Raw genomic sequence first — 27,399 nt, 5'->3', positions numbered from 1 at the left:
CAGGACGCACAGGACACACAAAAGGACACTCTCATGCCCAGCCTCTCGACTCCCGGGTGTCGGTTGGCTGTCAGAAATGTCGAATGTTTATCAAAACAAGTAAATCGCATAAAAATAGAGCCATTGTTACAACAGGGGTCGCGTGCCCAAATAAAACACATAGGGGAGGATTCCTCACCCTTCACCCTACGCACCAAGGACGAAGGTCCTTGATTTCTCGCCGCAAATATAAATCGTACATAAGCCATTATAAATTGTTATCCTATCAGCCCATTTGCAACAAACTAACAGTTTATCCTACTAGAGTAATCTAATAAAAATATAAATACGACTTGGATTTTGGGAGATTGTTTTAATTTGGGGGATATTTTCAAAAGGAGTGGGTAGAGTCTTTTGGAAGTCTCTCAGAAATTTTGACTTTCAAAAATGTAGAAATTTCTAATAAAACTAATTTTAAAGAGTTTAAAAGAATGCATTTATGAGGAGTATTAATATTATGTATCCTTTTAGCTTGCCCTCTTGTCCTCAGCTAGATCTTGAAAGTTACCAAAGATATAGCAACCAAAATGGGAATACAGACTCTTAAAATAATAAAACATAATAAAATAATAAGCTTTAATCCTTTGAAAAAAGTTATATTTAATACCATAAGTATCGGGTATACATACATATAACGTTTTCGTTTAAAAACACTTACCCTCACCTTATGTGTAATATTACTAAAATACCAAAAATTGTAACCTTTAGTACCGGGTATCTACCATATAGCTTAAAAAGATCATAGTATCATTTTAAAAACTAATAAATTATACTTAGCTTTAAGACCAAAAAAGACCAGACCTTCTCTTGTTCTCAAGCTTTACCAACACTTTTGGAAGATTTTTGGATAATATCTTTCCCCGTACCGTAATCCCCTTAGTTCGTTCTCACGCTCTAGACAACTATTAGCTGGCCACTTTACAGGCAATACCCGCTAAGCCCGACCGCAGCCGACACTAATCCCCGTCGATTGCTCACTTTAATGCCGCCCGCCACCCTCCGCCTCTGATTTCGATTCTTATTTTGATTCCGCTGCTGATTCCCATTCCCAATTCCGTATCCTGTACTCTGTATTCCGGATTTTGCAAATACCCACAACCCTCCCTCCTCCGGCCAGCTATACGGGTTTTTTGTTTACGTCATGTTGTACATGTTAAGCCGACAAATCGGTTGCGATTGATTAAAGTATTCTTCATCCCTGAAATATTTATTTATTTTTTTTTTTCTCTTTAGATGACTATCTTGACTTTGGAATCGGGTTTTTGGGATTCGGATTCGGATCCTTTGGTACTCCGGTTCGGGGTTCGGGGTTCGTGGTTCGAGGCTTTTGGTCTGCTGGTCTTTTTGGAAATCCGGAAAAGCCGCTCCGCGTTTCGAAAGGTAAGCCGCTGACGGCGTCCACCTTGTTTTGTCTGCCAGCCACCTTCCATATCCTTCAGATATTTCACCCTCAATACACTAAAAAAAATAATTTTTATATAATTTAAATAAATATTTTATATAGGATAAGAAATTTTGTTGGAGACCTTAGAAATATAATAAGGAGCGATGATGTAAACGCATTCCTGACTCTTTCAATCATTTTCTATGAAACCAAATATGGTCACTTTAATTAGTAACATAAAGGAAAAGTAAAATATATAGCCTGGTCTCATTAGTGAAAAAGTTTTCATAGTTAATACAACTGTGTTAAAATGTCATCTAGAAAAAAAAACCAAAAATCTTGTGGCCCACAAGGAAACAAGGACCATCTGAATTATAGAAGTGGAGGACTATCAGGACTGTTGGAAGGTAAGTAAGAATCGCGTCTATTTCTCGCTGTGTTTGCTTGTTGTCCTTTTGGCGTTAAGCGCGTGAAATTTGTCATATCCTTATCGACACTCTCGCCGCCGCGTTATCCTTGCCTTGTCTAACATTCTGGTGGTTAGTTTTCCGTGAAGCACGCAGCACCACGCAAGGAGGCGTGAAATATGCCCCGGAGTTACCACACTCACATACCATTCCCCCCAGGGGAATCCCGAACAAAGTATCCGGAGAACCCGGAGGCGTTGCCCATGGTTCTTTGTGGTTTCCTGTCCGTGAAATCGCTACGTGTGCCCAGGATTTGCGACTTACTTGCCTAGATGCACATCGAATCGTCCTCGTGTCCATTGCCTTTAGATATGTACACAGTTCCAATGGGGTCGAGTCTCTAAGGATGTCAAATGAACTGATATGTACATATGTATTATAGCTTTTATAGCTGTGTTATTTATTCTTATGCAGATTCATAGTCTAATGATCTTAAGACTTTTATAAAGCGATGGTTCTAAAGATCCATTCGTTCCTAAAACAGAATCTTGAGAAAAACATCATCCAATTTCTCAAATATTCTAATAGTCTCTTCAGACTGTTCTAAAGTCGCAAGTTTTTTTTTCTTGATAGCTCTAGCTGCGTATATTTAAGATTTTTATTTATTTATTATTTTCTTCAAACTCTTTTGTCCTTATTCTTAAGCGAGATGCTTTCCATTAAAAGTACTTTAGCTTCTAATTAAAATTATTCGGGGTCATCATCAAACGTTGAACTCCGCTTTCCCAAATAAATGATCAAAAATTTAAAATTGGCCAACCTATGGTTTGGGGAAATTAACCTTAATCATCATGTGAAAAGTCCAAAGAGTTTATTTTATTTTTAAGAAAACTGTGAATACCACTATTGATATTATATTTTTCATTGGACAATGACCCGAATGCAATGATAGACTTATGAGTTGTATTTCTTTCTTTATTTTTTAACCAAAAAACCTGAGAAAAGTCAGAGTTTTTTGCAACTAAAAAGTCAGTCTAATTCGAAGAAAAGTCTTTCTAATTAAGATGATTCGGATCGTAGACTGAACTAGGCTTTTCCCAAATTAATGAGCTAAAATGGCGGTCATCTCAATGAGTTCTCTCCAGTTTTCCTAATTAAACAAAGGGAACAAAAAAAGGTGATGCTCCACGGTGGGAACAGGGCATTGTTGTTCGTTTAATGTTTAATGTTTAATGTTGAATATACAGTTGCAGTTAAAGGTGGCGAGTATCGCAATCGAACACTTTGCACTAATTACTTTCGCAATTACGCGCATAAGCCTCCCCAGTTACCGGGTCTGGTTTTTTTTCTCCTTCTCGGTATGGTATGGCCTGTCTTGAGAGCCAAAATGCGTTCGTATTTCCCATCATTAGGCCCAGGCCCCCCTCTGGAGCCCCTCCTTCCAGTTCCTTAAGAGATTAATCAAATTAGCTCCAATTTTTGTTTGTGTGCCAACGCCTTTGGCTTACTGTTAGGCGTTTAATTTACTTTTTTCCACTGGGGCTTTTTGTTTCGGTTTTTTCTGCATTTCTGATCGCTGAAATCATTTTAATTGATGTCGCTGATGATGAGTGGTAGCTGTTGATTACACTTGAAGAAAAAATATGGGAGATATTGGAAAATAATTGTGAGTTAATGAAAGACATGGAATAAAATAAGGACCAATGGTTTCTAATCGAAAATATGACTTATAATTTATCTTGGTTTTCCAACAATTAACAGAGTATAGTGTGACCATCTAGTAATTCAATTGCGTATTTAATATTCACTGGTCACACTTTAAAATTTTCTTCAATAATTCCAATTTTTAAACAACTACTAGTATCTGGGTCTTTTGTTCGCTGTGTCCAAACAATTGAGTTGTCAACTCAATTTGTGCCCTCCTTGGGATGAGGAGGCGTGTCCCGGAGGGGCGGAACGGAACCGAACACACGGACTGAGGGACGGAGGGACGGACGGCGTCGGACCAAGTCTGGGGCGTTGATGACATTAATAAACGCAAAGGGCATATGCAAAAAAGGCTAAACTAAAGTGGCAAGAGCAAAAACATGGCCAGGAATGCGGCGAAGAGGCAACTTTAAGAAACCACAATGTTAATTACCAAACACAAAGAGGCATGCAACAGAAGAAAAAAAAAAACTGTAACAGTGGCTAAAAAGGGGCGTGGCCCAGCAGCTGGACCCAGAGGACAAGTGATGTAAAAAAATGCAAAAACCGCCAATGGGAGGGTTCAGGCCGAGGTGCCCAAGGCCGATCAGGTGGCGCATTTAATTGCCCCCAGAAGGGCAGGATATGGCCCAGAAAACTGTGGGAGTTCCCAGTGACTCCTCTTTACAGGGGGACGCCCCCCTTTGCCACACCTTCAGCTTTACATCCTTTTTCTGGGGGAGCTTTACAATTTATTATTTTCACACAACAAAGATTCTATAAAAAAGGGAATATTTTGCAGAATAAGCCCTGGAGTTATAATTTCAAAAAATATTATAAAGCTACTAGTTTGTACAAATCACACTTCTTATCAGGAAAGATTAAGACTTTGTTAGTAAAACTTTTGTTTTGTACAAGAATTAAAAATGTAGAATATCTCTTAAGTCTTTATCAAAATATCTTTTATTATAATAAAAGAATATATTTTTCCTGCATAGCTCACAATCTACCAATCTACAATCTACAATCTGGTATACGTATAGATCCTGTTTCAACAACATTCTAATAGTATCTAATAAATCTAATATCTAATCTAAAACTTTACTAATATCTAGATTGTTCTAAATACAATTTTTCTGAACAAATTTCCCGAAAAAAAGACTTGCTCGATACTTCCCAAAATATATTACAAAAATTCAAATAAATATATAATACTATATATTGGAAATATTATATATAAATTTAGTTAGTTTTTAGTTTAGTTAATTTAGTTAAGTTAAAAAAAAGTTGAGAAATAATTAAGAAGAAGCCAAGTCTGCTATTTTTTCCGAAAATTACAGCGATGATTTCACTAAAGATACTGCCTCCTGATCCTGCCAGCATGTGAGCGAGTGTCTGTGTGTGTAATCCAGCTGGGGCCACGCCCACGCCCACGCCCCTGCCCACTCAGCCAAGAGGAAACAGGAGAGGAGGAGGGAAGGTAGAGGGAAGGGGAGGGAAAAAAGGCCGCACCATTTGCGGCTAATTTTGTAAATCATGATATCGTAATTAATTTTTGCAGCCTTCGCACAGCCACAGAATATGGTAAAAAACAAAAAAAAAAAAAATGAAAAGATCTGTGAAAAGGGATCCGCGTCGGCGTTGTTGTGGGCCCCTGCCCCGCCCCACTCCCGGACCTTCTCCGTAGTTAGCCTTGTTACACGTTTTAGCCAGAAACCCCCGGATAGGAGGGCGGAGGGAAGTCGCTGCTGCCTCCACAGAGAGAAAAACCAATTAATATTTGAGCAATGCTCCTGCGGCAACAATTAAAGTCGGAATGGCAACAGCAAGAGGCTACACTGAGAGAAAGTTTTTTACTGAAAAGGGGTTTGCTGAAAGTGATTTTGGTTTTATTTATATTTAATAATATTAGTATATTAAATATTATTGTTCAATTATTCAATTAATATTGCTTAAATAATAACCGCTAACTTTTTCTCTCAGTGCTGCACCGCCAGCAAGGAGAAAAGATTTTTATTGAGATCTCAAAGATGCAAAGTGATTTGAATTTGATTGCGCCGCGCGTGCTCTGTGCTCCACCTTCTCCTCCTCTGCCCCATCTTCTTCTCCATGTCTTCTCCCCGTTTCCCCTCCTCCGCCCCCTCCTCCGCCCCCTCCTCCTCTTTAGGCATCCTTTGTTTTTTTTTTCCACCTTTTGAGGGAATTTCGTTTGTCGGCAGAGTTCGCAGTGGGGCGTCTGAGGTGTGAAAACCCTGCTGGGTCTTAAATGCAAGCTAATAAGAATCAGAGGCTCCTCTGAATCCTCTGAAAGAATATACATATATATACAGACATATATATATATATATATTTAAAATGCAGAAGGGAGAAATCGGAGTCATCGTTGGATTCTTGATCGGTTGCATGCAACTGGAAATGGTGGGGGGAGTGTGTTTGGAGTGAGGACTTGGGTACGGGATCGGGTCTGGGATTGGCATGACCAATGTGATGGACAGTAACCAATGATCGGCATGAAGATCACTTAATCAAAAAGCGACTTAAGCATCATGCGGTTAACTTTTGCCTTTTTTTTCTACGTTTTTGGATTGAATTTTTGTAATATTTTAAAGCACTTCTAGTTTAACCTTATAGGGGATAAAGGGATAATTTCAAATATTCTAATATACTATAATATTTTTCAAATCGTACTATTTATATATTTTTCCAAAAACTTCAAAAAATGTCATTCCATTCTCCAAGAAAAGTTATATCATTAAATATTCAAATATGAAATTTATAAAGATTGATAGCGATAATGGATAGTGGATAAATTTAAGCCATATTTTTTCAAATCATATAGGCAATATCTTAAAAATAAATAGTAAAAAGAGGGCCATATTTCCATACTCCCAAAAATGTTATACTTAAATGATTTTCCAATAACGTAAACTCCTTCCATACACCCAAAGGTTATTAAAATATTACCAATTCTGTAACTTCAAAATGAACCACAAACTAGGGATTTAATAAAGCCAATACGATGACCTAATTATGGATTTAATTTTAGTCCAGACTAAGGGATAAGGGCTAAGGGCCAAGTGTGATTAGCTTTCAACACGAACCCGATTATTGTGGCGACTATGCGACAGATTGCACTAATTACGCCACATAAAATCAATGATGCAGATCCCGATCCATAAAACGCCGTTCGGAAACAACTTAACCTTCTCGTCAACCACAAATCGGTCAATAGAGGCACACCCCGCACCACACCAGCCAGCCAGCCAGCCACTCCACCACCCATGATATGGCAAATAAACTGTCGAGGGAAATGGAAAATGGGAAAGTCAGGGGAGGAAAATGCGAAAAGGAGCCAGGGAAAAATAAGAATCAAATCAAGCGACAAATAAATGTAACAAAATGCGACAACAGTCAAGGGCGTGGGCTGTGGGCGGTGGGTAGTGGGCGGTGGATGGACTGGCAGGACATCCCAAGGAGAGGCGGCCACAAAAGGCGACCTCAAAACGGCTGCCTAAAAACTCAATTACATAACAATCTGTTCACATTTTTTCACACACCATCAACTTTAAATGAGCTAGAGCGGTACGGGAGTGGCTGGAGGGGGGAATGCTGGAGGCTGGTGGGCTGTGGGAGGTGGGCAGTAGTCAGTGGGCGTGGCCAGAGCCAGGGCAGTGCCAAAATGATGGGCGGAGGGCCAAAAAGGCACTCGAAATGAAATTACCAAAACCCACACACGACAAAACAACAAGAAACACTGAGAGAAAAAAATAAGTTTATTTAAAAATTAATCTTAAGTTATTCTTAATATACGTTAAATACGTTATTAATTTAAAGTTAAGAAAGAATTTAAAGTTAAGAAAGAAAAGAGAAAGAAGTAGAAATCTCCATAACTAGAAGCTTGTTGCTGAAAATGAACATTTTTTCATTACACTTAAAATTTAATATAAATATAATTTCATAATTTTGATACTAAACAATAAATTAAGACTTTGAGGAATTTTAACATTATATTATCTATTCAGATTTATTAAAAAATACATTTATTTTAAAATAAAACTCAAATAGACGCTGAAGTCCATGAACTTACTATTCATAGCATAGTCTTTGGTATTTCATTTAAGAAAATATCTAAAATCGCTTAAATTATTAAAAATTATAAAATCGCTTAAATTATAAAATCGTGTAGAAAGTTCTTCATTTTTTTAAAACAATTTATTTTATTTTTAATATTTGTAAAGTTGTAACTTCAATGAATCTGAAAGACAAGTTCCACAATTTGAAATGAATTTTTGGATTAAAGAGTTAAGATACTCGTATGTCACTGTTACATTATGTTTTGTGCTGTTAATTATGTTTCTTAAAACTTAAATAATAAAGAAAAGCTAAAAAATAAACTATTTTAATAAAATAAAAATATTTTAAGTAATTTTCTCAATGTGTCAGCAAAAACAGGAAACAGAAACCAAAAGCCACATGTCACGAGCGGGGGGTTAAGGAATTCCGTCTGTTCAAAGGACAAAAGGATCAGGATTGTGGAATCAGGATCAGGGCTGCTGAGGGGCGAGTGGGCGGAGCGGGAGGGGAGTGGGCAATAACAACGGAGGACACAAATTACAATGTAATTTATTTGCCACCAAGCCGAGCCAAGGACCTTCCTGGCTGGCTGGAGAGAAAATCAATCGCGACAGCCAAAAGAGCAAGGACCAAGGAGCAAGCATCAAGGAAACAGGAACAGACAGACGGCAAGGACATGCCATTGCCGGATGTGCTGGGGGGGTTGACAGGCAGGACCCTTGGTGGCGGAATCAGGACCCCAAACTTGGAATCGCCCATCAAACTGGCCAATGAATGTCAATTGTTGTTGTGGCCGATGGCGTTGATGTCCTGATGTCCTTATTCCTCTTCTTCCGTTGTCTGTGCCAAATAACAGTATTCCCCTTCTCCTTACACCGCCTATTCCTTCTCTCTTTCTTCGAATATCCTTTGTATTCTTGGAAAGTACAGGGTATTGATACTATTTGGTTTGGGTTTGACTATAATTGCTCTTTTTCTGCTTGGGTTTCTTTCATTTAAAACAAAGAATAAGATTTAGATTAAATTTTTATTGTTGCAATGTTGTAATAGTATTTTTGAAGTAAAATTTGTATTTATTAATTTAATATTTTTTTCATTTTAAAGGTGAAAAAGTTGCACTTTACTTGAGAACTTAAAATATTTCCATCTTTCAAAAATTTCAAACTAGTTTTTGATTTTAAAATAAAGCTGTCTTAAGAAATAACAGATTTGTTTTAGTTTTATGGAAGAAAAGCTTTAATATATTTTTCAATGTAGCTTATAAAATAAACTCCAAAATCTGGTTTAAATAATTTTAAAAACTCTTTTTCTCTTGTTTTAAAACCCATATTTTTGAAATAGTTTTCTTTAAAAAGCTTTCCTTTAGATCCTTTTTGAAAAATGAAAAACGTACTATATTGAGCGTATTATTAGCTTTATTTATTAACCTGATTTTTCTATAAATAATTTCTTGTTTTAAAATTTTTTTTTTTTTAAACAGGGCATCTCAAATTCCATTCAAAGTCTCAAAACCAAAACCTCAGCCGTCTCGTATTTTCGTTATTTGTCAAGCTCTGACTGGCTGTGTGTCTCTGGCTCAGTGTGTCTGTGTGTGTTGGCCAAGTTATTGCAATTTTATGAGCCTAATGACGAATCTACGCACCCACACAATGATTTTTTTTATTATTTCTTTTCGAGGCTGGGGTGGTGCGTGGGTGTTTTGTGGAAATTGACTTCGATCTGAAGGGGAAATTCATGGCATGCGAATGCGGTTTTTCATTATGTCAGCGTTGAATGTCAAAATGGATTTTCAAACATGGCCTGAGCCCCCACACCCCCCTCTCAAAGACGTCTACCTCCCAACCCCCACCATTCTGCCAAACTGCTATTTTTGGCCATACTCTCTCACGTTTAGTTTCTGTGGAATTGCAATTATTCATAATTCGTGGGCTCATAAAAATAAATGGCCTGCTTAGCGTAATTGCCATAATTTTGTGTGACTTGACTTTGCCGGCAAATAAAGATTTAGTTGCGGGGTGCCACGGGGAGAAGTTACGAGCTGCCAGGAGAATCAGGATAGGCAGGAGGGTTGTATTTTTTTTTCGGCCTCAATTCTTTCTAGAGGGTTGCCTTTTTTGTTTGATTTTTCATTCAAAGAGCGTCTCATTGTTTTTCCATCTTTTTATTGACATCAAGTGGGCGTGTCCTGGTGAGGTCCTGGAAAATTAGCAACACATGTGTGCACCTTTTTGGTTCTGGTTATGGCTCTGATTCTGGTCGTGATCCTGCGAGTCCTTCGCCGCCTCGTTTCGCTGCATCTGTTGACCTGTGAAGTGGGCGTGGCCGGCGTGATTTTTGATGGCCACAATATGATGGTCATGCTCTATCTGTCTCCTGATGAGTACCCCTTCCCTCACCCCTGATGGCCAATTAACACGCTCATTAATCGCTCCAGCTTCCGAATCGAACTCGCAACTGTCGCATTTTCATTCAAATCAGAAAAATCATACAATCAAAACTAAGGAACATATATTTTTATAGTTATATGGTAGATGGAAGATATTATTGGAGGATTATAATTATTTGAGGCTTAAAATATAAAACTAGTCAAAGAAGACATTATAAGAACATTAAGTTGTTGGAAAATACTTGGTAGTGGTATACAAATGTATAGTTATTACATAGTTATAGTTTTACTTCCTCGGTAGTATTCACTCTAATATATACTTATAGTCCATTATTATACGTAAAGGTTTAAAAAAAGCTTCTAAAGAATATTAGTTGGAATAAAGTTGGTATACTTACTCCCAACTACCATCCTAACCAAAGATATTATAAACCTATTTTCATATTTAAAGGTTTATAAAAGGATAAAATAAATCTTGCAAAATAATCCTACTACTTTTTTATATCTTTCTATTGTACTAGAATAAAAATATATACGAATAAGTATAGAAATTTAGTTATCTCTAAAAGTAAAAAATACAATTATATCCATGTCTTATTTAAAGGATTTGTTTTGACTAAGCTTTAGAAAATGCTTAGTTAGGTCTTAGAAGTACTTTGTCACTAAAATTCGTAGATTTATTTATTTAATAATCCTTATTTAAAATAATCTATATTCAATATACTCAAAAATAAACAATATTATTCTTTTTATTGAACCCAAGATTAAAAACAACATTTTCAAAAAAATCAACTCCATAACCATTGAATCATAAAATTCAATCAAAATATAAAAGATTACTATTAAATTTTATTTTATGAATGATAATACTCGAATGATTTTTAATCAATTTAGCCTTGCTTAGGAGAAAGGATTCAACAGCATACTTCTTATCCTGTCCACTTATCATTACCTTATTACCAAATATAACCAAAGAGTTCTTCAATTTCCTGCCTGTCATTCCGTTGGCTCTCATATCCGTCCATCGCCATGTTGCCCCATTAACCCATCCCCACCCACCTGCCCTGCCACGCCCTCCGGCCCTGTCGGATTTCCACAATTTCCCTGCTTCCCTTACCGAATTTCCCGCTATTCCACTTTGATTTGTTTTCAATTTCCCAGCTTTTGTGTTGTGTTCAGGTTTTACTCTTTCACAAGATTGTTAGAATCAATTTGTTTTTAATTAACAGAGCTATTATTTATTAATTAAAGTTATCGGTTTAAATATTGGTTAAAAGTTTGCATTTAAAAGATTTCTGTGCTTTTTTGAAATAGGGTTTTTTTTTTTACAAATGAATGAAGAATTGGTTAGTTAAGATTGGTTTTCATTAAATTTATTTTTCAAAGTGAAAATATAACTACTATTTTTTTTATTGTTTAGGAAAATTTAATTCAAGTTTTATTTTTATTCTGGTTTACTCAAGTCATCCGCATCAAGTTATAATCAAGTCATATTAGTATATATTAAAATATTGATATATATTTAATTTAAAATTGAAGAAACTGTTTTAAGAACTTTCTTTAGAATATGTAGTCATTTGCCCTTAAATATTTGTAATATTTTCCTCTCACTTTGCTTTTTATTTCCGTTTCCGGTTTAAGACAACAACTAAAATGAAAGTTTTTCCACCTGAAACAGTAAAAAAACGAAAATAATAATAATAATAATAGAAGAAAAAAAAAAGACAAGAAAAAGACAACTTTTTTCGATGCTAGGACCAAAAATAATTAAAATTCATTCCTTTGATTTGAAGGGTGGGGTATTTCCGGGGGAATTGGGGCGGCGGCCATTTTGTCGGAGTGAAAAGGGATAGGGGGTGGAAGAGCCAGGGGAGGGGCGGGCAAGAAACTTTTCCAACAAACTGTAGCTGAATTAATTAAGTTTCGGTACGCATGGAAATTTTATTAACAAAGTGTGGAGATAGCACAGCGTTTCTGGGCCTCTTCCTTTTTCTTTTTTTTTCCTTTTTTTTGGGGGGAGTGGTGGGAGAAGAGGGGGGGAGTGTGTGGAAAATGGTTACTTTGCAGGACGCATTGTAGGGATTTTCTGCGCTGTCCTTTTTCGGCCACTGCCACTGCCACAGTAAGTCATTAATAAAGCGAACACCAACCGACAGCGTCAACGTTGCACATGTGACAGGTGGCCAGAGAGGGAGGGGTGGTTGGGAGGGAGGAGGGTGTTAAAAGTGGAAAACTGTGGCACGGGCTGGGGCATGAAGGGGGGCATGTGGCATCAACTCTGACACTCTGAGAGAAAATATAATCAGTTTTGGTGGAATGTTAATAAATCATTTGGAAATTACTCGTATCTAGTCCGAAAAATCATGTTTAAGAATAATATCTACAATATATTTTAATTTACGGAACAAATTATAATATTTTAAGTCGAAAAGAAAATAAAGCTTTCTTTTCTTTATAATTTTCTTTGCAAATCTATCCAAAAATGTGTTAAATATATGATTGTTGGTGAGGATAAAGCCTAAATTGGGGTCGTTATTGAGTTTTTTAATAAACTCTTACATTTTATTTGTAAAATATTATATTATTATTTTTGGTATGTCATTAGGAAAAATGTTGTTCTAGTTGACATATTTCCCTATTTTCGAACAGAACTGCAACCAAATTAAATATTATAGTATGTTATATAGTCATACAATAAAAAATTGTATATTTTCTTGGATTTTTTAATATTCATGGAGTTAACGTTTATGTAATTCTATTAGCTATTAATAATAATGATTTAATGAAATAATGAATGAAATCACAAGAAAGAAAGTTTTTAAAAACATATCATAATATTTATATCGTGATTTTTTATGAATATGGTTATATAAAGGTTAAAATATTTGCAGTATTATAGCTAGAAAAGCTTACAAAACTAGACTAACTTAATGATATAGCGCTGGTTTGTTTCCAAATATAGGGATAAAGATTTTCACAGACCCCAAAAATTTTCCAAATTTGGAAAAACTATTTCTATTTGGGGAGTATTCTTTTTTTTACAGTTTAGAAGCAAAAAGCGAGGGGCTAGCAATTAAGTAACCTGCCAACAAAACATCTGACAGATGAGGGGGCGCCCCAAAAGTGGGCGGGGGGCGGTTGGTGAAGGGGGAGAGGTCATCGAAGGATACTTTTCCATCAGAGGAGAGAAAGAGGGGGGGTCAGAGGAGGAGAGAAGGAGAGGGATTGATTGCCAGGGCCGGGATTTTCATTCCGTCTGGAGGAAAATGCTCCGGTTGGGAGCAAATGGGTTAAGTGTCGCTGCGCTGCTGCGGTCAGCGTCGCTGCCGACTGCGCTGCGGTGGGAGGAACAGGATGTGCACGGAGGTGGGAAAATAAAATGAAAATGAATGATTCATGCGCAGCAGCAGGAGCAGCAGGATTCCCAAAACCAGAACAGAACAAAAAAAATGGAAGATGGATACCCAAAAGAAACGGTGGAAAATGGATGGAGTCCTGCCGCCAGGACGAGGCGTTTATGTCAACAAATTAGAGGGAAATTGTCTGCAGTTGATTGGTATTTTTTAGTTGGATTTTTAGGGATATAAGAAAAAAAATACTAAAATATAGAAAATGCTCTTTATAGTACAAGCTCGTTTGGTTAATTAATTGTTTAACGAATTTCTATTTTCTATTTCTGTGGCAGGAGCAGCAGGAAAATTGCCATTTATGGCCATGCAGAGCTGGGGCAGCAACAGCGGCAGCTCGGCTGGCAGAGACGCCGGCAGAGCTGGCATAATAATTTGATGTGCGGCAAATTGAAAAAATGCCGCATAACTCCGCCCTGGAAAACTCCACTCACACACACACACGCACATCCGAAAAGCCAAAGAAAATTGAAAACTCTTCAAGTCGTTTTTGGCAATGGCGCTGGCAGTGGCAGAGCGAAATATCCCAGTATTTCGGCTGGATCTTCTTGACGTTCTTCTTCTTCTTGAAGTTCTTGACGCTCATCCAGTTGTCTCGCTCTAACCATAACGCAAGCCATAACGAAAATGGCCACCCACACACACACACGCGTACACTGGCAGACAGGTTTTCCTTGCAAAAAGCAGCAGCACACATAAAAATTAAGTGGTTGTTGCTTTTTGATGAATTTCCCACTCGCTCGCACTCACTAAGCGGCTCTCTCGCAACCGGTGTGGAAGATTGTTGCCATGTTTTTGGCCAGAGAGGGATGCCGTTTGGGCCAGCGAGCCAATAAACTTTGGCGGCTCTCTCGCGCCGCGCTCTCTCTCTCTCTCTCTCTCTCTCGGCCGCTTAGTGCCGTCTCGTTTTTGGTTGGGTTTTCGGAAGAGGGTTTCCTCGACGGACTTTTCAAAACTGGCGCTCAGTTCAAATTGAATTTTCATTGCGAGCGCATAGGGCCACCGCTCCCGCACCCGCTTAACTGCTACCCGCTCGCTCTCACTCTCTCTGTCAGTCGCTGGCTTTGGGGTTGGGTTGTCCTATTCGCTCTCTCGCTGGCCGACACCACCACCCACTTTCGGGCGAGAGTGGCTGGCTCGAAGGAACAGAAGTGAACTGAAACTGAAGTGCAGTTTTATTCAATCAGTGTGTGGCGAGACGCGTTGTTGGGCAAACGCCGGCCGTCGGCAAAAAATAATATATAAATAATAAATAAATTTATTTTCAACACTATTTTTTTTAAACCAGCGGGCATACGCGAGTGCGCGTCAAAGTTTAAAAAAGTACATACGAGTACCACGAAAAGAGAATTCCCAAAGCCTCCTTCCTCGCCTCTCAAACTTGTGCATTTTTTGTGAAATTATTAAAAAATTAAAACAAAAATAATAATTGTATAAAAAATTATTTAAAAAAAGATATATAAACTTAAGTAAAAAAAAACTCATGGCCTAGAGACCAGAATGGTTCTGGAGCAACAAGCCACGGAATCTTTGGCGCCGGACAACAAAAAGCTAACGCTGACTAACAACAACAACAACAACAATAATAATAATAACAATAATAATAATATAAACAATAACAACAACAATAACAATAGTCAGAACAAAAACAACAACAGCAGAAGCTGTTTGAAGGAGGAGGACGACAAGGACAGGACCTCCCATCGGAATCCGCACAGCCAGCTAAGCGGCAGTCCGGGCCGCCAGCCAGTTTCCGGTGCGGCGCCATCCATTTCCGTTTCCGGCATGCCCTCCGAGGGGCTGCATCCCACGGCCGCCCTCCAACTGTACGCCGCCGCCGCCCAACTGGCGCCCGGCGGTGTCCGGGTCCCGCCCTGGGGTCCCTTCCTCCAGTTCGGCGTTCCCGGAGTCTTCGGTCCCAACGGTCCCTTCCTTGGCCGGCCCCGTTTTGATGCCGCCTCCGCTGCCGCGGCTGCCGCTGCCGCCGGCGGTCATCCCAACTCCGCGGCGGCGGCTGCCGCTGCCACCCAAATGGCCGCCGTCAATGCGAGTAACGCCTTCGCCAATCTAACGGGACTGAGTGCGGCGGCCCTGCGGAACGTGAGCGCCGTGCAGACCACGGCCGTGGCGGCGGTCGCCAGCACGGTGGCCACCATCCAGCACCGTCTGATGATCGGCAACCGGCAGAGCCTGCCGCCGGCGGGTCCGCCCAGCGAGGGCTCCAACGAGGATGGCGGTAAGTGTCCTTGTCGGGAGATTCTTGGGGATTGCTAGAGAGGTGCTAGCGAACTTCAATTCGGGTTTAAATTTGAGTTTAAAACTAAAATATTTTCTTAAAAAGAAAATTAAATAGGTTGGGGACGTTTAGGACGTCCAGGAATACTTCTCCGATTCTCTCCAAAATTCCAATTCTCAAATATGTAGAATGCTCCAAAGGCCAAATGAAACTTGAGAATTTTAATTTAGTTTTATCATTTAATAAGATAACTAAAAGGGTATTTGAGTACAGTACCTGACTGTAACTATCCCTTAGACTAGTAAATGATAACTATCTTATCTTTTTTTCTTAAATACGAGAATTAAAAGGATAAGGTAAAGGATAAGTTCACCTACGTGAACTGATAGTAAAGAAAATAAGTTATTTCTTAAAAATACCATATTTTCAAAATAATATAGAATTCATAAACATATATTTAATTTCATGAATGAATCTTCAATAGATATCTTCAATAGATATCTTCAATAAGATATCTAAAATATCTTCAAAAGATACTTTTATTCAATTTCTAAACAATTCTTTCTGTCTTACTTGAAAACTTGTTGAATTAAACCATAAAGATGCTTTTTGAAATAAAAACATCCAATTATGAAACTAGACTAATAGCTTTGAAAGTCAAATGAAACTGGAAGAATACGTTTATTTCAATTAATTTTGAATAATTCTTGAAATAATTTGTTTAACTTGAAGTACAATTAATTGAAATTAAACAAAGATAGTTTTTCCCAGAAAATAGCACAGTTCTTATAGAGAGAAATGATATATGATCTTAAATATAGCTCTTATAGAAGATCTTAATTTAAAGAAAATACCTATGTAAAACTGCTTAAATAAACCTTAGAAAAATATATATGCTTCCAAGGCTTTTTAATTTTTCAATTATTTTAATAAATCTTGAATAAAATAAGTCAATAATTCAAACTTAATAAATAAAAAAATCCAACAGACACTTGAAAGCGTAAACAGGAATTACCAGAAAAAAGGCCACTCGGCTGGTACTGGTTTTCTCATTTTTTAAGATTATAAGCCATTATTAAGAGCTTAATTGATAATGGTTATTAAACTAATGTAATGGTGTTTTGATTTGAATAAAAAGTAGATTGAATTTTGTTTGTAATAATATTTAAAGTATCAATAAACATCAGTATCAATTAGTTAACAATTGCTAAGAAAAGGTTGAAAGCCAGAGACTTTTTCGTCTCGAGAGGCGCCTTTCAATTGCCTTCAATTTGTAACTTTGTGACGTAAACGCAATAGCGCCTCAATGATTTAAAATTTAAAATTTTTTTGAAATATTAATCGCCGACACGTGTCTACGTCAGCCTGGAATTCGCGTCACAAAAATGCGAATTCCACCAATCTTTCCCATGAAATCAATTTCCAACGGCTTTCGACTTTCGCCAATCTGATGAGGTCTTGGCTAATTTTTTTATAGATTTTTTTTTTGTTTAGCTTTTCAATGGCCAGATCATAGATCGGCTAATGAATTATCAAAGTCTCAAAGTAAAAAATCACTCACAACACGCGTCTCCCATCGGTTTTTGAGGTCAGCGCCGTCAGATCGAACAAAAAATCATCTCGGGTTTCCATTGCCCCATTACCACATCCATTTGTATTTATATATTTCCACTTTTCTATTCTCGAATATAATCGAATGGACTCCGATTCCTGCTCGTTATCAATAGGCCCCCGGACAAAATGCTAATTCATTCAATTAGCCATCTAAAGTGCCTTCGGTTTTGTCATTTCTGCTCTAGGTTTAGGTTTTATTTTTCACTTTTTTTTTTTGTGTTTTGCACCCCAGTCTGATCTCTGCTACCTGCAAAAAATACATTTATTGATTTAGCTAATCAGCGATCGATTATTATGTAAAAATGCGACCGAGTCGCTGATTTGTATTTAGCATACAAAGTATGCGGAGTCGCCTGCTGTGCCGAGGGTGCCGGAAAAGGTCGCTCCAGCTCCAAATTAAGGTCCACCGTGCTATGGCTATATCCACACCATATCCCATAAACAATAAACTATACAAAGTAGGAATAATATAGACACAAAAAATCAAACACGCTTTTAAAAACTAAACCACCAACAAGAAATGTTTTCTCAACAAAAGCTAAAGTTTTGTGAAATAGCTTGGCAGGTGACGAGTTCTTTTATGGTTTTTTAAATCAATAATGATTTTTTAGCCTAATAAGCTTAAGTTTAAAATCATTTAATAAAAGAAAATATTATAAACATAAATATTTAATATATTTAATGAAATATATCCTTTTTTTTCAAAAAAGGCACCTTACAGTAAAGGTTCTTTTTAAATCTATTAGTACTTAATTTTTTAGTATTTTTCAATCAGAAAAAACTATTTAGATTTTATTTAAAAAATTATCCAGAATCACATCAGTAAACAAGATTTCATTTGGACATAGTATATATGTTATCTTCATAACATAAGATGTTAACATCTTATTTTAATTCTGCCATATAGTATTTCTAAGAACCCTACATTTTGTATCATACAGCTCAGATATCATAGTGGGTTTAATATGAGTTAATTATAAGACTAACTATAAAGTAACTTCATTTAAGACTCAAATTATAAGTTCTTAAATCTTTTCTGCAATGATTCTCAATTGGTTCTGTCAGGCAAAGTTTCAAATTCGAAAACTGTATCGGGTATCATATATTCCCATGCTATAATTCTTGTATTTAACACAAATATCAAGTTTATTATTGAAACCCCCAAATCATCCAATTCCTGGAAAGTAACAAATGAACTCTTTAGCTTGTTTGTGGTAACAATGACTTACTTTCTTCATTTCTTTACTTTTTTCGGCAATTTGTGCCTCTTTTGAGGCCTCGCAACAATTGCCGGGCAGCAATCACTAGACCCAAAATTGATGGGACGCCATTTGCTGTGATCGCCCAGTTTTGGCCATTAAGAGCAGTGGTAACACAAAATAATAAAAAAAAGGAAAAAAACCGGACTGTAAACTCCAGCGATCGGCCCACAAGTCCCGAGTACAAGCTGCGGCTGCTCATTGACCAATTAGCATTAACAAATGATGGCTAGTTGGTGTAATTATGGCCATAATGCCAGCCACAGACTCTGATTCCGTCGGGTGTCCGGGTGGCGGTGTGAAGGGAGGGGGCGTGGCAGTAATTAACTGCAATCGGGTTGGGTCTCTTCTCGATCGGAATCGGGACGCGAATTAATTGCAGCCAACGCACAAAAAAACGGCGAAAATGTAATTATTAATTTTGATTTGATTCAATTTGATTAGCGAACCCGAGAGCAGTTGGTGGGTAAGTGGGTGAGTGGGTGGGTGGACGATGACGATGATGAGAGTGGTTGTCATTAATCATTTTTGTGGCACAGAGGTTGACATGCAACCTGGATGGGGGAGGGTGTGGGTGGTGTGGCACAAACAACACAACATCATCATCATCGTCGTTGTCGTCGTGACGTTTTTCTTGCCATTCCTCATTTCACGCCGGAAATGAAGAAACTGTCATAAGGCGATCGGAATCATTTATCATGCGATTTTCCCAAAAAAAAAAAAACATAAAAAGGAGAAAATAATTCAAAACTACTCCGCCATTTTGTTTTTCTCCCCTTGTCTTGTTTTCCATTCCTAATGAATTCCGAAAAACACCAAAAAGGGTAGAGAGCGAGAGCCCAAAAGCCCGGGGTAGAGGGAGCCACCAGTAGTATGTTAGAGCACTTCCGTTCCGCCCAAAAACACAAAAAACAAGAAAGGAAAGCTAACTTCGGGCGGAGCCGAAGTTTATATACCCTTGCAGTTAAAACCGGATATATATCGCAAACATCGGATATAGTTGGCCGATCCTTATGGGAATAGGAATATATAATCCAATTTATTACAATACAAAATCTAAAAAAAGTCCCAAACTTCTATCTTCAAAAATACGAAAGTTGATATTTCTACCAAATACCATTTCCGATCGTTCAGTTATATGGCAGCTATGGGATATAGTCGGCCGATCCTAATGAAATTTGGTAGGTTGGATCAACTGACCAAGAATTAAATCTGTACTAAGTTCCAGCATTCTATCTTCAAAAACACGAAAGTTGGGTCATTTCCGATCGTTCAGTTATATGGCAGCTATAGGATATAGTCGGCCGATCCTTATGAAATTTGGCATGACGTAATGTTTTGCCAAAAATAGCTCACATGTCAAATTTGAACTCTCTAACTCTAAAAACACCAAAGTTATACCATTTCCGATCAATCAGTTATATGGCAGCTATAGGATATAGTCGGCCGATCCGGGCCGTTCCGACTTATATACTGCGTGCAAAGGAAAGAAGGGTGTGTGCAAAGTTTCAAGACGATAGCTTTAAAACTGAGAGACTAGTTCGCGTAGAAACAGACAGACGGACAGACAGACGGACAGACGGACAGACGGACAGACGGACAGACGGACAGACGGACAGACGGACAGACGGACAGACGGACATGCTCATATCAACTCAGGAGGTGATCCTGATCAAGAATATATATACTTTATAGGGTCGGAGATGTCTCCTTCACTGCGTTGCACACTTTTGACCAAAATTATAATACCCTCTGCAAGGGTATAATAAAACGGAAGTCGCAACATTGGAATGATGGAATCTTCTACACGAATGATAAATCGTTTCTTACTCTTCGTTTTTCGGTTCTTCCATCAAGAAAAGGAAAATTATGTTGTACCGTTGCTAGTTCCTAAATATTTCCGCCTTTTAATAGGTTTTTTTTTAGTCTGATTTGGAATTGGAATGGAAATTAGAAAATTAAATTATGAGGAACGGGGATTGGTTTTCGGAAGTTGTGAATTATCAATTGGTTATACTTTTGGCTTACTTTTCAAATTAAAGTTGAGGATTAAATTAATTATTTGTTTGAAATAAAGTGTCTTATTTTAATATTTATAAAAGGAGTTCTTCCAAAAATTTTATTAAAATTAAATAATTGTTTACTTATTTTTCACATTTAAACGTTGTGTTGTTTAATGTCTCGATAATAATAAATTTATTTATATTTTGCCAAACAAAATAGTTGCCTTTAAGTATTCATTAAATATAATATTTCTAAAAATATATTTTTGGGATTTCTATGTATGCGGTTCGTCACCTACTTGGACTGCCGTCCACAGTAATAATATATCCTTTCTTCTTAAGATCCTAGAGGATATAGATTCTAGAACTGTATTTTAGAGAACTTCTTACTTTAAAAACAGGATTATAAAGGTGGATAACATTTTAACTAGACTTTTATTAAACTCTTATTTTATAAATCATAACTATTTGAATTTAAAAAATTAAAAAATAAAAATTTTCAGAGAAAACCTGAAAAAATGAGGAAACTGACCAAAATAATAATTAATAACAGCCAGAACCTAAAAGAAATTCTTCCCAATTAAAAACTAAATTTTCTTTAATTCTAAAATTAACTCAATAAAATAGTAATCATAGCTCTAATTTACAAGAAAATAAAGTCCTTACACATCCTTGAAGCCATCATTAAAAGCCCTGCCTCAGTTCTATCCTGGTTGCTGCATAAGCCTTTTAGTAATACACTCCTTTCCTTGGCAGTCCTTTTTTTTCTTTTGTTGTTTTATATTTTCGCTTTAATTTTTATGACTTAAGTGGTTCACCCTTGGAGGGGGCGGGGGGGAGCGGGCCGGGAGGCAGCTTGTGGGTGTGGCGGCGTAGGGAGTGTGTGGTAACTGTTATATTGCCCGGCTGACGCGCGCTGTAAACGAAAATAACATGCCACGGAATGTGACTGAGGCATGCAACAATGCACGACCACAGTCTCAGACTCGTTTCTTCTGATTTAGCCGACTTTTCTTTGCTTCTTCTTTGCCTTTTTAATTTTTTTTAGGTTTTATACTCTTTAAGGGGGTAATGTGATTAATTTTAACTCGGTTTTAAATGATTCAAATCAGGGTACTTGTGGGCTTGTTTTCAATGTAATGAAATTTTATTTAATAATCTTAAAAAAATATTATTTTCTTGTTAATATTGCTTTAAAAAAAAGAAACAATGTCTAGTTTAAAAGCACCTCCGTTTTATTAAGTTCCTAACTTTTGTAACTCGAAGCTCCTTAAACCAAAAATAATGAAACTTTCTGAAAAGCTATATAATATCTCTAAAAATCATCATAGAAAGCTCATAGCTCCAGGCTTTTGGCTTCTAAATGAGAATGCAGGGGTTCTATTTTTATTTTAGAGCTCCCAACGTTTATAACTCCAAACTCCCTAAGCCAAAACTAATGAAACTTTCTGAAAAGCTATATAATACCCCTAAAAATCATCATACACAGTCCCCAGCTCATAGCCCCAGTGTCTTTATTTCTACAAGAGCATTTGTAGGTTCAGTGCTGGTCTCTATCCTTTTGCTGCTTGATTGTTTTGGGGTAACCCTTTTTTTTTTAGCTTCCGCCGAAATTGTATTTTGTTTGAGGTTATGGGAAATCAATGCAGCGTTGCCAAATTGCAGTCTGGCCGGATGGCCGTCTCGGACGTTGCAAGTTGCAAGTTGCACGTTGCACCCAGCGTGTGCAATAATCATAATAAATTTCAATTATCGTTTGCATTTGGGAAGGCGAAACACCCACCAAACATGAATTATATTTCCAACCTACCTGACAGCCAGCACCCCCCTCATAGCCCCAGCGCCTCAGCTGGCACGAACCCCCCTTCTGTTGGGTAGAACCGCCCCTGTTTCCAGTGGCGGTCCCTGTTATTATTAAGTCATTTGAATGCACTTTGGGTCGTTCGGTTGCCTGTTTTGTCGCTTTTGCATTTAATGTCTCTATTATTGTTGTGTGTTTGGCGTTGTTACCGAGCCCTGGCTCCGGAGGAAACCAAAGGAACTGACCACTTGGCCGCACGGAAAACGGGTTTCAGGTGCGAAAGAGATGCCAACCAGGGTGCCACAGTGCGGCACGCATAATTAGGTACACTTAACAGCCGAATGCCGAAACCCTTCATTAGGGGCGGCCTCTTGTTATTGCCCTTTAATGTACGGCATGTGTGTGTGTGCCTATCCGACCACATTTTTTTTCTCAGTGTGCGTATGTAGAGGCCTCGGGAAATTAATGTGATTACAAAGTCAGCTGAGTGGCGGCGCTTTGAATGGTGGCCTGCTCATCACTCACTGATACAAAGTAGAGCTACTAAATTACCAAACTGATTGCTGTTTGATTCTCAATAGCTATCCTATATTTAACAGCCATTTCGATGATTCCCTGGGTGTTTTTATGAGTCTCTGCCCATGAGTGGCTAACATCAATCAAAACACTTGTTGGTAATTATTTACAAAGAAATGTGGTTTTTAAACATCCAGGTTTAGGTTTCGACTAGGTTTCAGGTTAGAAAGTTTTCTTTTTAAGTAGAAGATTAAATTTTAAATAAGGTTTATAGGCAGGAAAACATGGGTTATTAGAGAGTTCATATAACCGGGTTCTAATTAAATATTTTTAATATTTTATTTCTTAAAACCAACCTCTTTAGCTGCCCTGCATTGTGTTTCCGATTTATTTGGCCATCGTCTCATCGTTTAATAACCAAACACCTACCATTGGCATATCTGGGGATACTGGAGGTACTGGGGAATACAACTGGGGACTCTACCTCTCTCATTCCCCGCCTTTTTGGCCACATCTGAGCTAATTTGATAAATTGCGGGCCCTTTTGCATGCATTCTTTGCCGCTTCTCGGATGTTTTGGGCCACGCCCCCTTTGGGGGATATATGTAATCTAAATATAGAAAACTATGCATCCTGGGACGGCTGTGGAACCCAAGGGTCTGGACGGGGCGGAGGCGGGTCTGCAAAATAGAAACGTAATTAAATTGTTTCGTTTTTATTGCGGGACCGTCGGCTGGGAATTCAAAAATCCAAAGGGGGGGGGAGAGAGGGACATGGATGTGTGGCCAGCGTCCCCCTTGGTTTAGGCCAGCCACATCCACATTTTGGCCCCGTTGGCGATGTAATTGAAATATATGATTATGAATATTTATGCATTCGGCGGTGCTGGCATTTGCCTCGTCTCGGCTAATTTAAATAATTTTCCAACACTTAATTATAGGGTTTTTAGTGTCGAGAACAAAGTGTTTTTTGGGGGTTAGTTTTTTTTCGTGTTTTCTGTTTTGTTTTCGGCACCACCCTAATTAGTTATAATAAGCCAACACCCTCGGCCATTCACTATATTAATGACTTAATTTAGTGTGTTTGTACAATTTCATTTACATTTTCCCATTTTTCCCGTCCATTGATAGGCTTTCCCGGGGATGGTGACGACGACAGTAGTGCCGCCAAACGACGCCGGTCCCGCACCAACTTCAACTCCTGGCAACTGGAGGAGCTGGAGAGGGCCTTCTCCGCCAGCCACTATCCGGACATCTTCATGCGGGAGGCCCTCGCCATGCGGCTGGATCTCAAGGAGTCGCGAGTTGCGGTGAGTTTAGTTCCAATTGGATCTTAAAATATTTAATAGATAGGATATATAGTATATAGTCTGGAAAATTGTATTTGTGATCACCTTTGCTGAGATTATACGCTTTGTTCCAGATAGGTATGGTTCCAGAATCGACGTGCCAAGGTGCGTAAGCGCGAACACACCAAGAAGGGACCCGGCCGCCCCGCCCACAACGCCCAGCCCCAGACCTGCAGCGGGGAGCCGATACCGCCCAACGAGCTCAAGGCCAAAGAGCGGTAAGTTATTGAATAAATCTTAAAAAATGGTTCACAAATGTTTGTTATTTATGCTTAAAATTTAAGCTGTCACCCGCTACATCATAAATTTATATTAAAAACAATTAAAGCCTTCGGAAAGCTCAATAAACCGGTTTTAAATAAAAATTAAAAAATATTAAAAACCTCTCAAATGTTAAACTGTCATTGGAATGCCTTTGCAAAAATTTAAAAATCAATTCAACAGTCTTTAAAGTTTGCCAACTGCCATTGGGAATTGTCATCTCGATAATTACGAATGTATTAAAATTGAAATTTATGCTTCGAATGTCTCAATAATCTTTAGAAACAGGATTTGTTTGTTTTTTTGAATATTTTCGTTATAGGTGTGACTAAATGATCTTGTTAACTTGTGTTCAGAATGGTTATTTTTTAGAATTTGGTTTTGTTTTTTATTTAATTGGTATTATCTTATTAAGAGGTTTCTGGTTTATTTTAGTTAATGGCATTAAGTTCCTTGTCATACTTATTTTGAGTTTTATCCACAAAACGGGAAATTTTAAAAATGTGTACCATAACCATCTAAAAAAAGATCTAAGCTTCTTGTAATTCAAAATATGAAGTCCAAAAAATTCTTCCATACCAAATATTATATTTTTTTGTTTTTTAAGAATCTTTTGGTGTTTCTTCTTATGAAGCTGGCCCGTAAAATAGATCATTTAACCTTTAAATAAAATCTTGTATCTTAAAATATAGTCTTCAAAGATCTAAAAAAAATAACTGAACTAATTCTAGTCCAAAAATTTGGTAATGAAGTAATTAAGTACAAGTTATAAAGTTCTCTGAAGTGGAAAATTAATATTTGCATCTAAAAGAAATCAAACTAAATTTTAGTTGAGAATATGAAGGCTACAATATTATTCCATAAACAATCTTTATTTTATAATTAGAATAATTATAAATTACTTTTCATCTTAAAATGCCTTCTTATTTACAAAAGTTCTCCTCAAAATTGCAACAATTATCCTTAAAACTTTTCTTAAATCCTCTGAAAAAAATAACTAAACAAATTAATGTAAGAAATACAAACCCTTAAAAATCCTCCCAAACAAATTCATAATTTTTCCTTATTTTTTTTCGTGTAATTACAGAGCCCGTCGCCGGAAGAAGCTGGCGAAGGCCATAGACCGGCAGGCGAGGAAGCTGCAGGCAAAGGGCATCACAGTGGACCTGGAGGCTCTGAAAGCCGAGTACATATCACAGCACAAGGCCAACGGCACCTTCTCCGACTCCGACCTGGAGGACGACGGCATCCAGATTGACGTGGTCGGCGGCACCGACAGCGACGATGAGCTGGACGGCGATCCCGTGAGTCCAGTCCGAGGTGGAGGAGGAGCTGGCTGCTCCTCGTCGCAGCAGAACTCGTCCTTGCACTGCGGTCTGGACGGCGACGGGGACAGCTCGCGGGCGGGCAGCTTCATCGGTGGGGGCGGCAGTCTGGGCAGTCCCAGCTCGGTTGCGCCGCCCAACGGGGGTCATCCGTCGGGCGTCATCTTCGGCAAGCTGGAGCCCATGGACGGCAGCGAGTCGGAGGAGCGGGAGCGGGACAACTCCCCCAAGCCGCTGCTCTTCCCCGCCAAGGCGTTCCACCAACTGAACCTGCAGAACAGCCAGCAGCAGCAGCAGTCGTCCCTGGGCGGTCATGGCCCGGGCCAGGGTCAGGGTCAGCTGGGGCATCACCAGCACGGACACCTGGGCGTGGTCGGGGGCGGCGGCAACGCCTCCTCGGCGGCAGCAGCGGCGGCGGTGGCCAACCTGGTGCACCAGACGTCTCCGATCAGCATGCGGCGCAGTAATCCCTTCAGCATCGAGTCCTTGCTGTTCAACAACACGTGAGGCAACCGCCAATGCGGCAGGATCCTCATCCTTTAACCCTCGAACCCTAAGCTTAAGACACCCCGTCCGGCTGTGTCCGGATATCCTATTGATTTCTCGCGTTCCTAGAATATTGTGCTCATTTTCAAACAAAAAAACAAAATCATAAAAAAAAAATTACAAAAAAATACCTAAACTTTATCTTTATTTTGTAGTTTTCGGTTCAGAGCTTAAAATATTCTCCCAAGTGATTTTATTTATTCAATTAATTACGTAATTTTTTTTTTTCGTATGTCTACATATATTTTGTAATCCAGAGAGAGACTAAATTAGTGTTGTAAATGAATTTTTTATTTAAAATATGCATTATGTAACGAATTTTTTTTTTTTTTTGGCCAAAGCAATGCTTGAAATATATAAATAATATAATTATGTAATAAAAACAATACACGAACAAAAAAAACGAAAATGGTAATTAAAGTAAGAACAATTTTTTTTTTGTCTGTAAGAATGCCTGTGTGTGTGTGATATGCATGTGTATGGGAGTGTGTGTGTGTGTGAAATGCCTGTGTAAAAATGTAATTTAATTTAGCGGAAAAAAATACAAAAAATACGGAAACCCAAAAAACATCAACCTAATTAAGTGAAATGAATTTTTTTTGTGTCCAAGCAGCAGGCTAGAATATATTAAAAATATGACAACAAAAAAATAATTAAAAGAAAAAACAATATTACATATAGAAATGCAATGAAACGGCTAAAAATTATATTGTATCTAAAAAAACAAAGAAGAAAAAACGAAAACCGATTGTCAAACAAGAATAAAAATGCAAATCTGTAAAAATCAGAAAAATCACATAAACAACAAATACGATTATTATTTATACCACCCATCCACCCAGAAACCCCCCCTCTAAAAATCCATTATTTTCGAGCTTAAAAAACTGCGCAAGTCCCCAGAAATATTACACAAAACATTACCCAAAAAATAAAAAAAAATTTGAGCCGATCTCGGTACAAATTCAATAAATGGCGATAAAAAATACACTTAAATGCGAAACTCCAATGTGTTTTCTTCAAGTGGCTGTCGAATTATGCGACGAGAATCATCTAATGGGTCTGTTTTACAGGACATTAAGAGACGAGGGTCAGGACATAAATAAATAT

General features: G+C 38.0%; 1 protein-coding gene across 3 annotated transcripts; it reads left to right on the top strand.

The window, feature by feature from the left end:
- The first annotated feature begins 1,674 nt into the window (after nt 1-1,674).
- On the top strand, nt 1,675-26,422 carry unc-4. 3 transcript variants are annotated; one of them, XM_070280011.1, is made up of 4 exons: nt 1,675-1,830; nt 23,943-24,121; nt 24,239-24,378; nt 25,509-26,422. In XM_070280011.1, the coding sequence occupies exons 1-4, from the start codon at nt 1,734-1,736 to the stop codon at nt 26,251-26,253; spliced, it is 1,161 nt and encodes a 386-aa protein (XP_070136112.1). In that variant the 5' UTR covers nt 1,675-1,733; the 3' UTR covers nt 26,254-26,422. The 3 variants fall into 3 exon arrangements, 2 of the variants coding, with proteins under 2 accessions (XP_070136112.1, XP_017095176.2); XR_011442786.1 differs by lacking the exon at nt 1,675-1,830 and adding an exon at nt 14,782-15,619 and having other exon boundaries at nt 24,235-24,378; nt 25,509-25,647; XM_017239687.3 differs by lacking the exon at nt 1,675-1,830 and adding an exon at nt 14,787-15,619.
- Nucleotides 26,423-27,399: the final 977 nt, after the last annotated feature.

Source organism: Drosophila bipectinata, chromosome XL (genome assembly GCF_030179905.1).
Source record: "Drosophila bipectinata strain 14024-0381.07 chromosome XL, DbipHiC1v2, whole genome shotgun sequence".
Taxonomy (NCBI): domain Eukaryota; kingdom Metazoa; phylum Arthropoda; class Insecta; order Diptera; family Drosophilidae; genus Drosophila; species Drosophila bipectinata.
The sequence above is the reverse complement of the archived record's forward strand: the minus strand, read 5'-3'. Positions and strand labels throughout refer to the sequence as shown.

Bases quoted from the DNA above. Each gene is read 5' to 3' on its own strand.
- unc-4 (XM_017239687.3), top strand. From the start codon at position 14,884: ATGGTTCTGGAGCAACAAGCCACGGAATCTTTGGCGCCGGACAACAAA. The intron at 15,620-23,942 runs GTAAGTGTCCTT...GTCCATTGATAG, and splicing joins GGGCTCCAACGAGGATGGCG to GCTTTCCCGGGGATGGTGAC. The intron at 24,379-25,508 runs GTAAGTTATTGA...GTGTAATTACAG, and splicing joins GAGCTCAAGGCCAAAGAGCG to AGCCCGTCGCCGGAAGAAGC.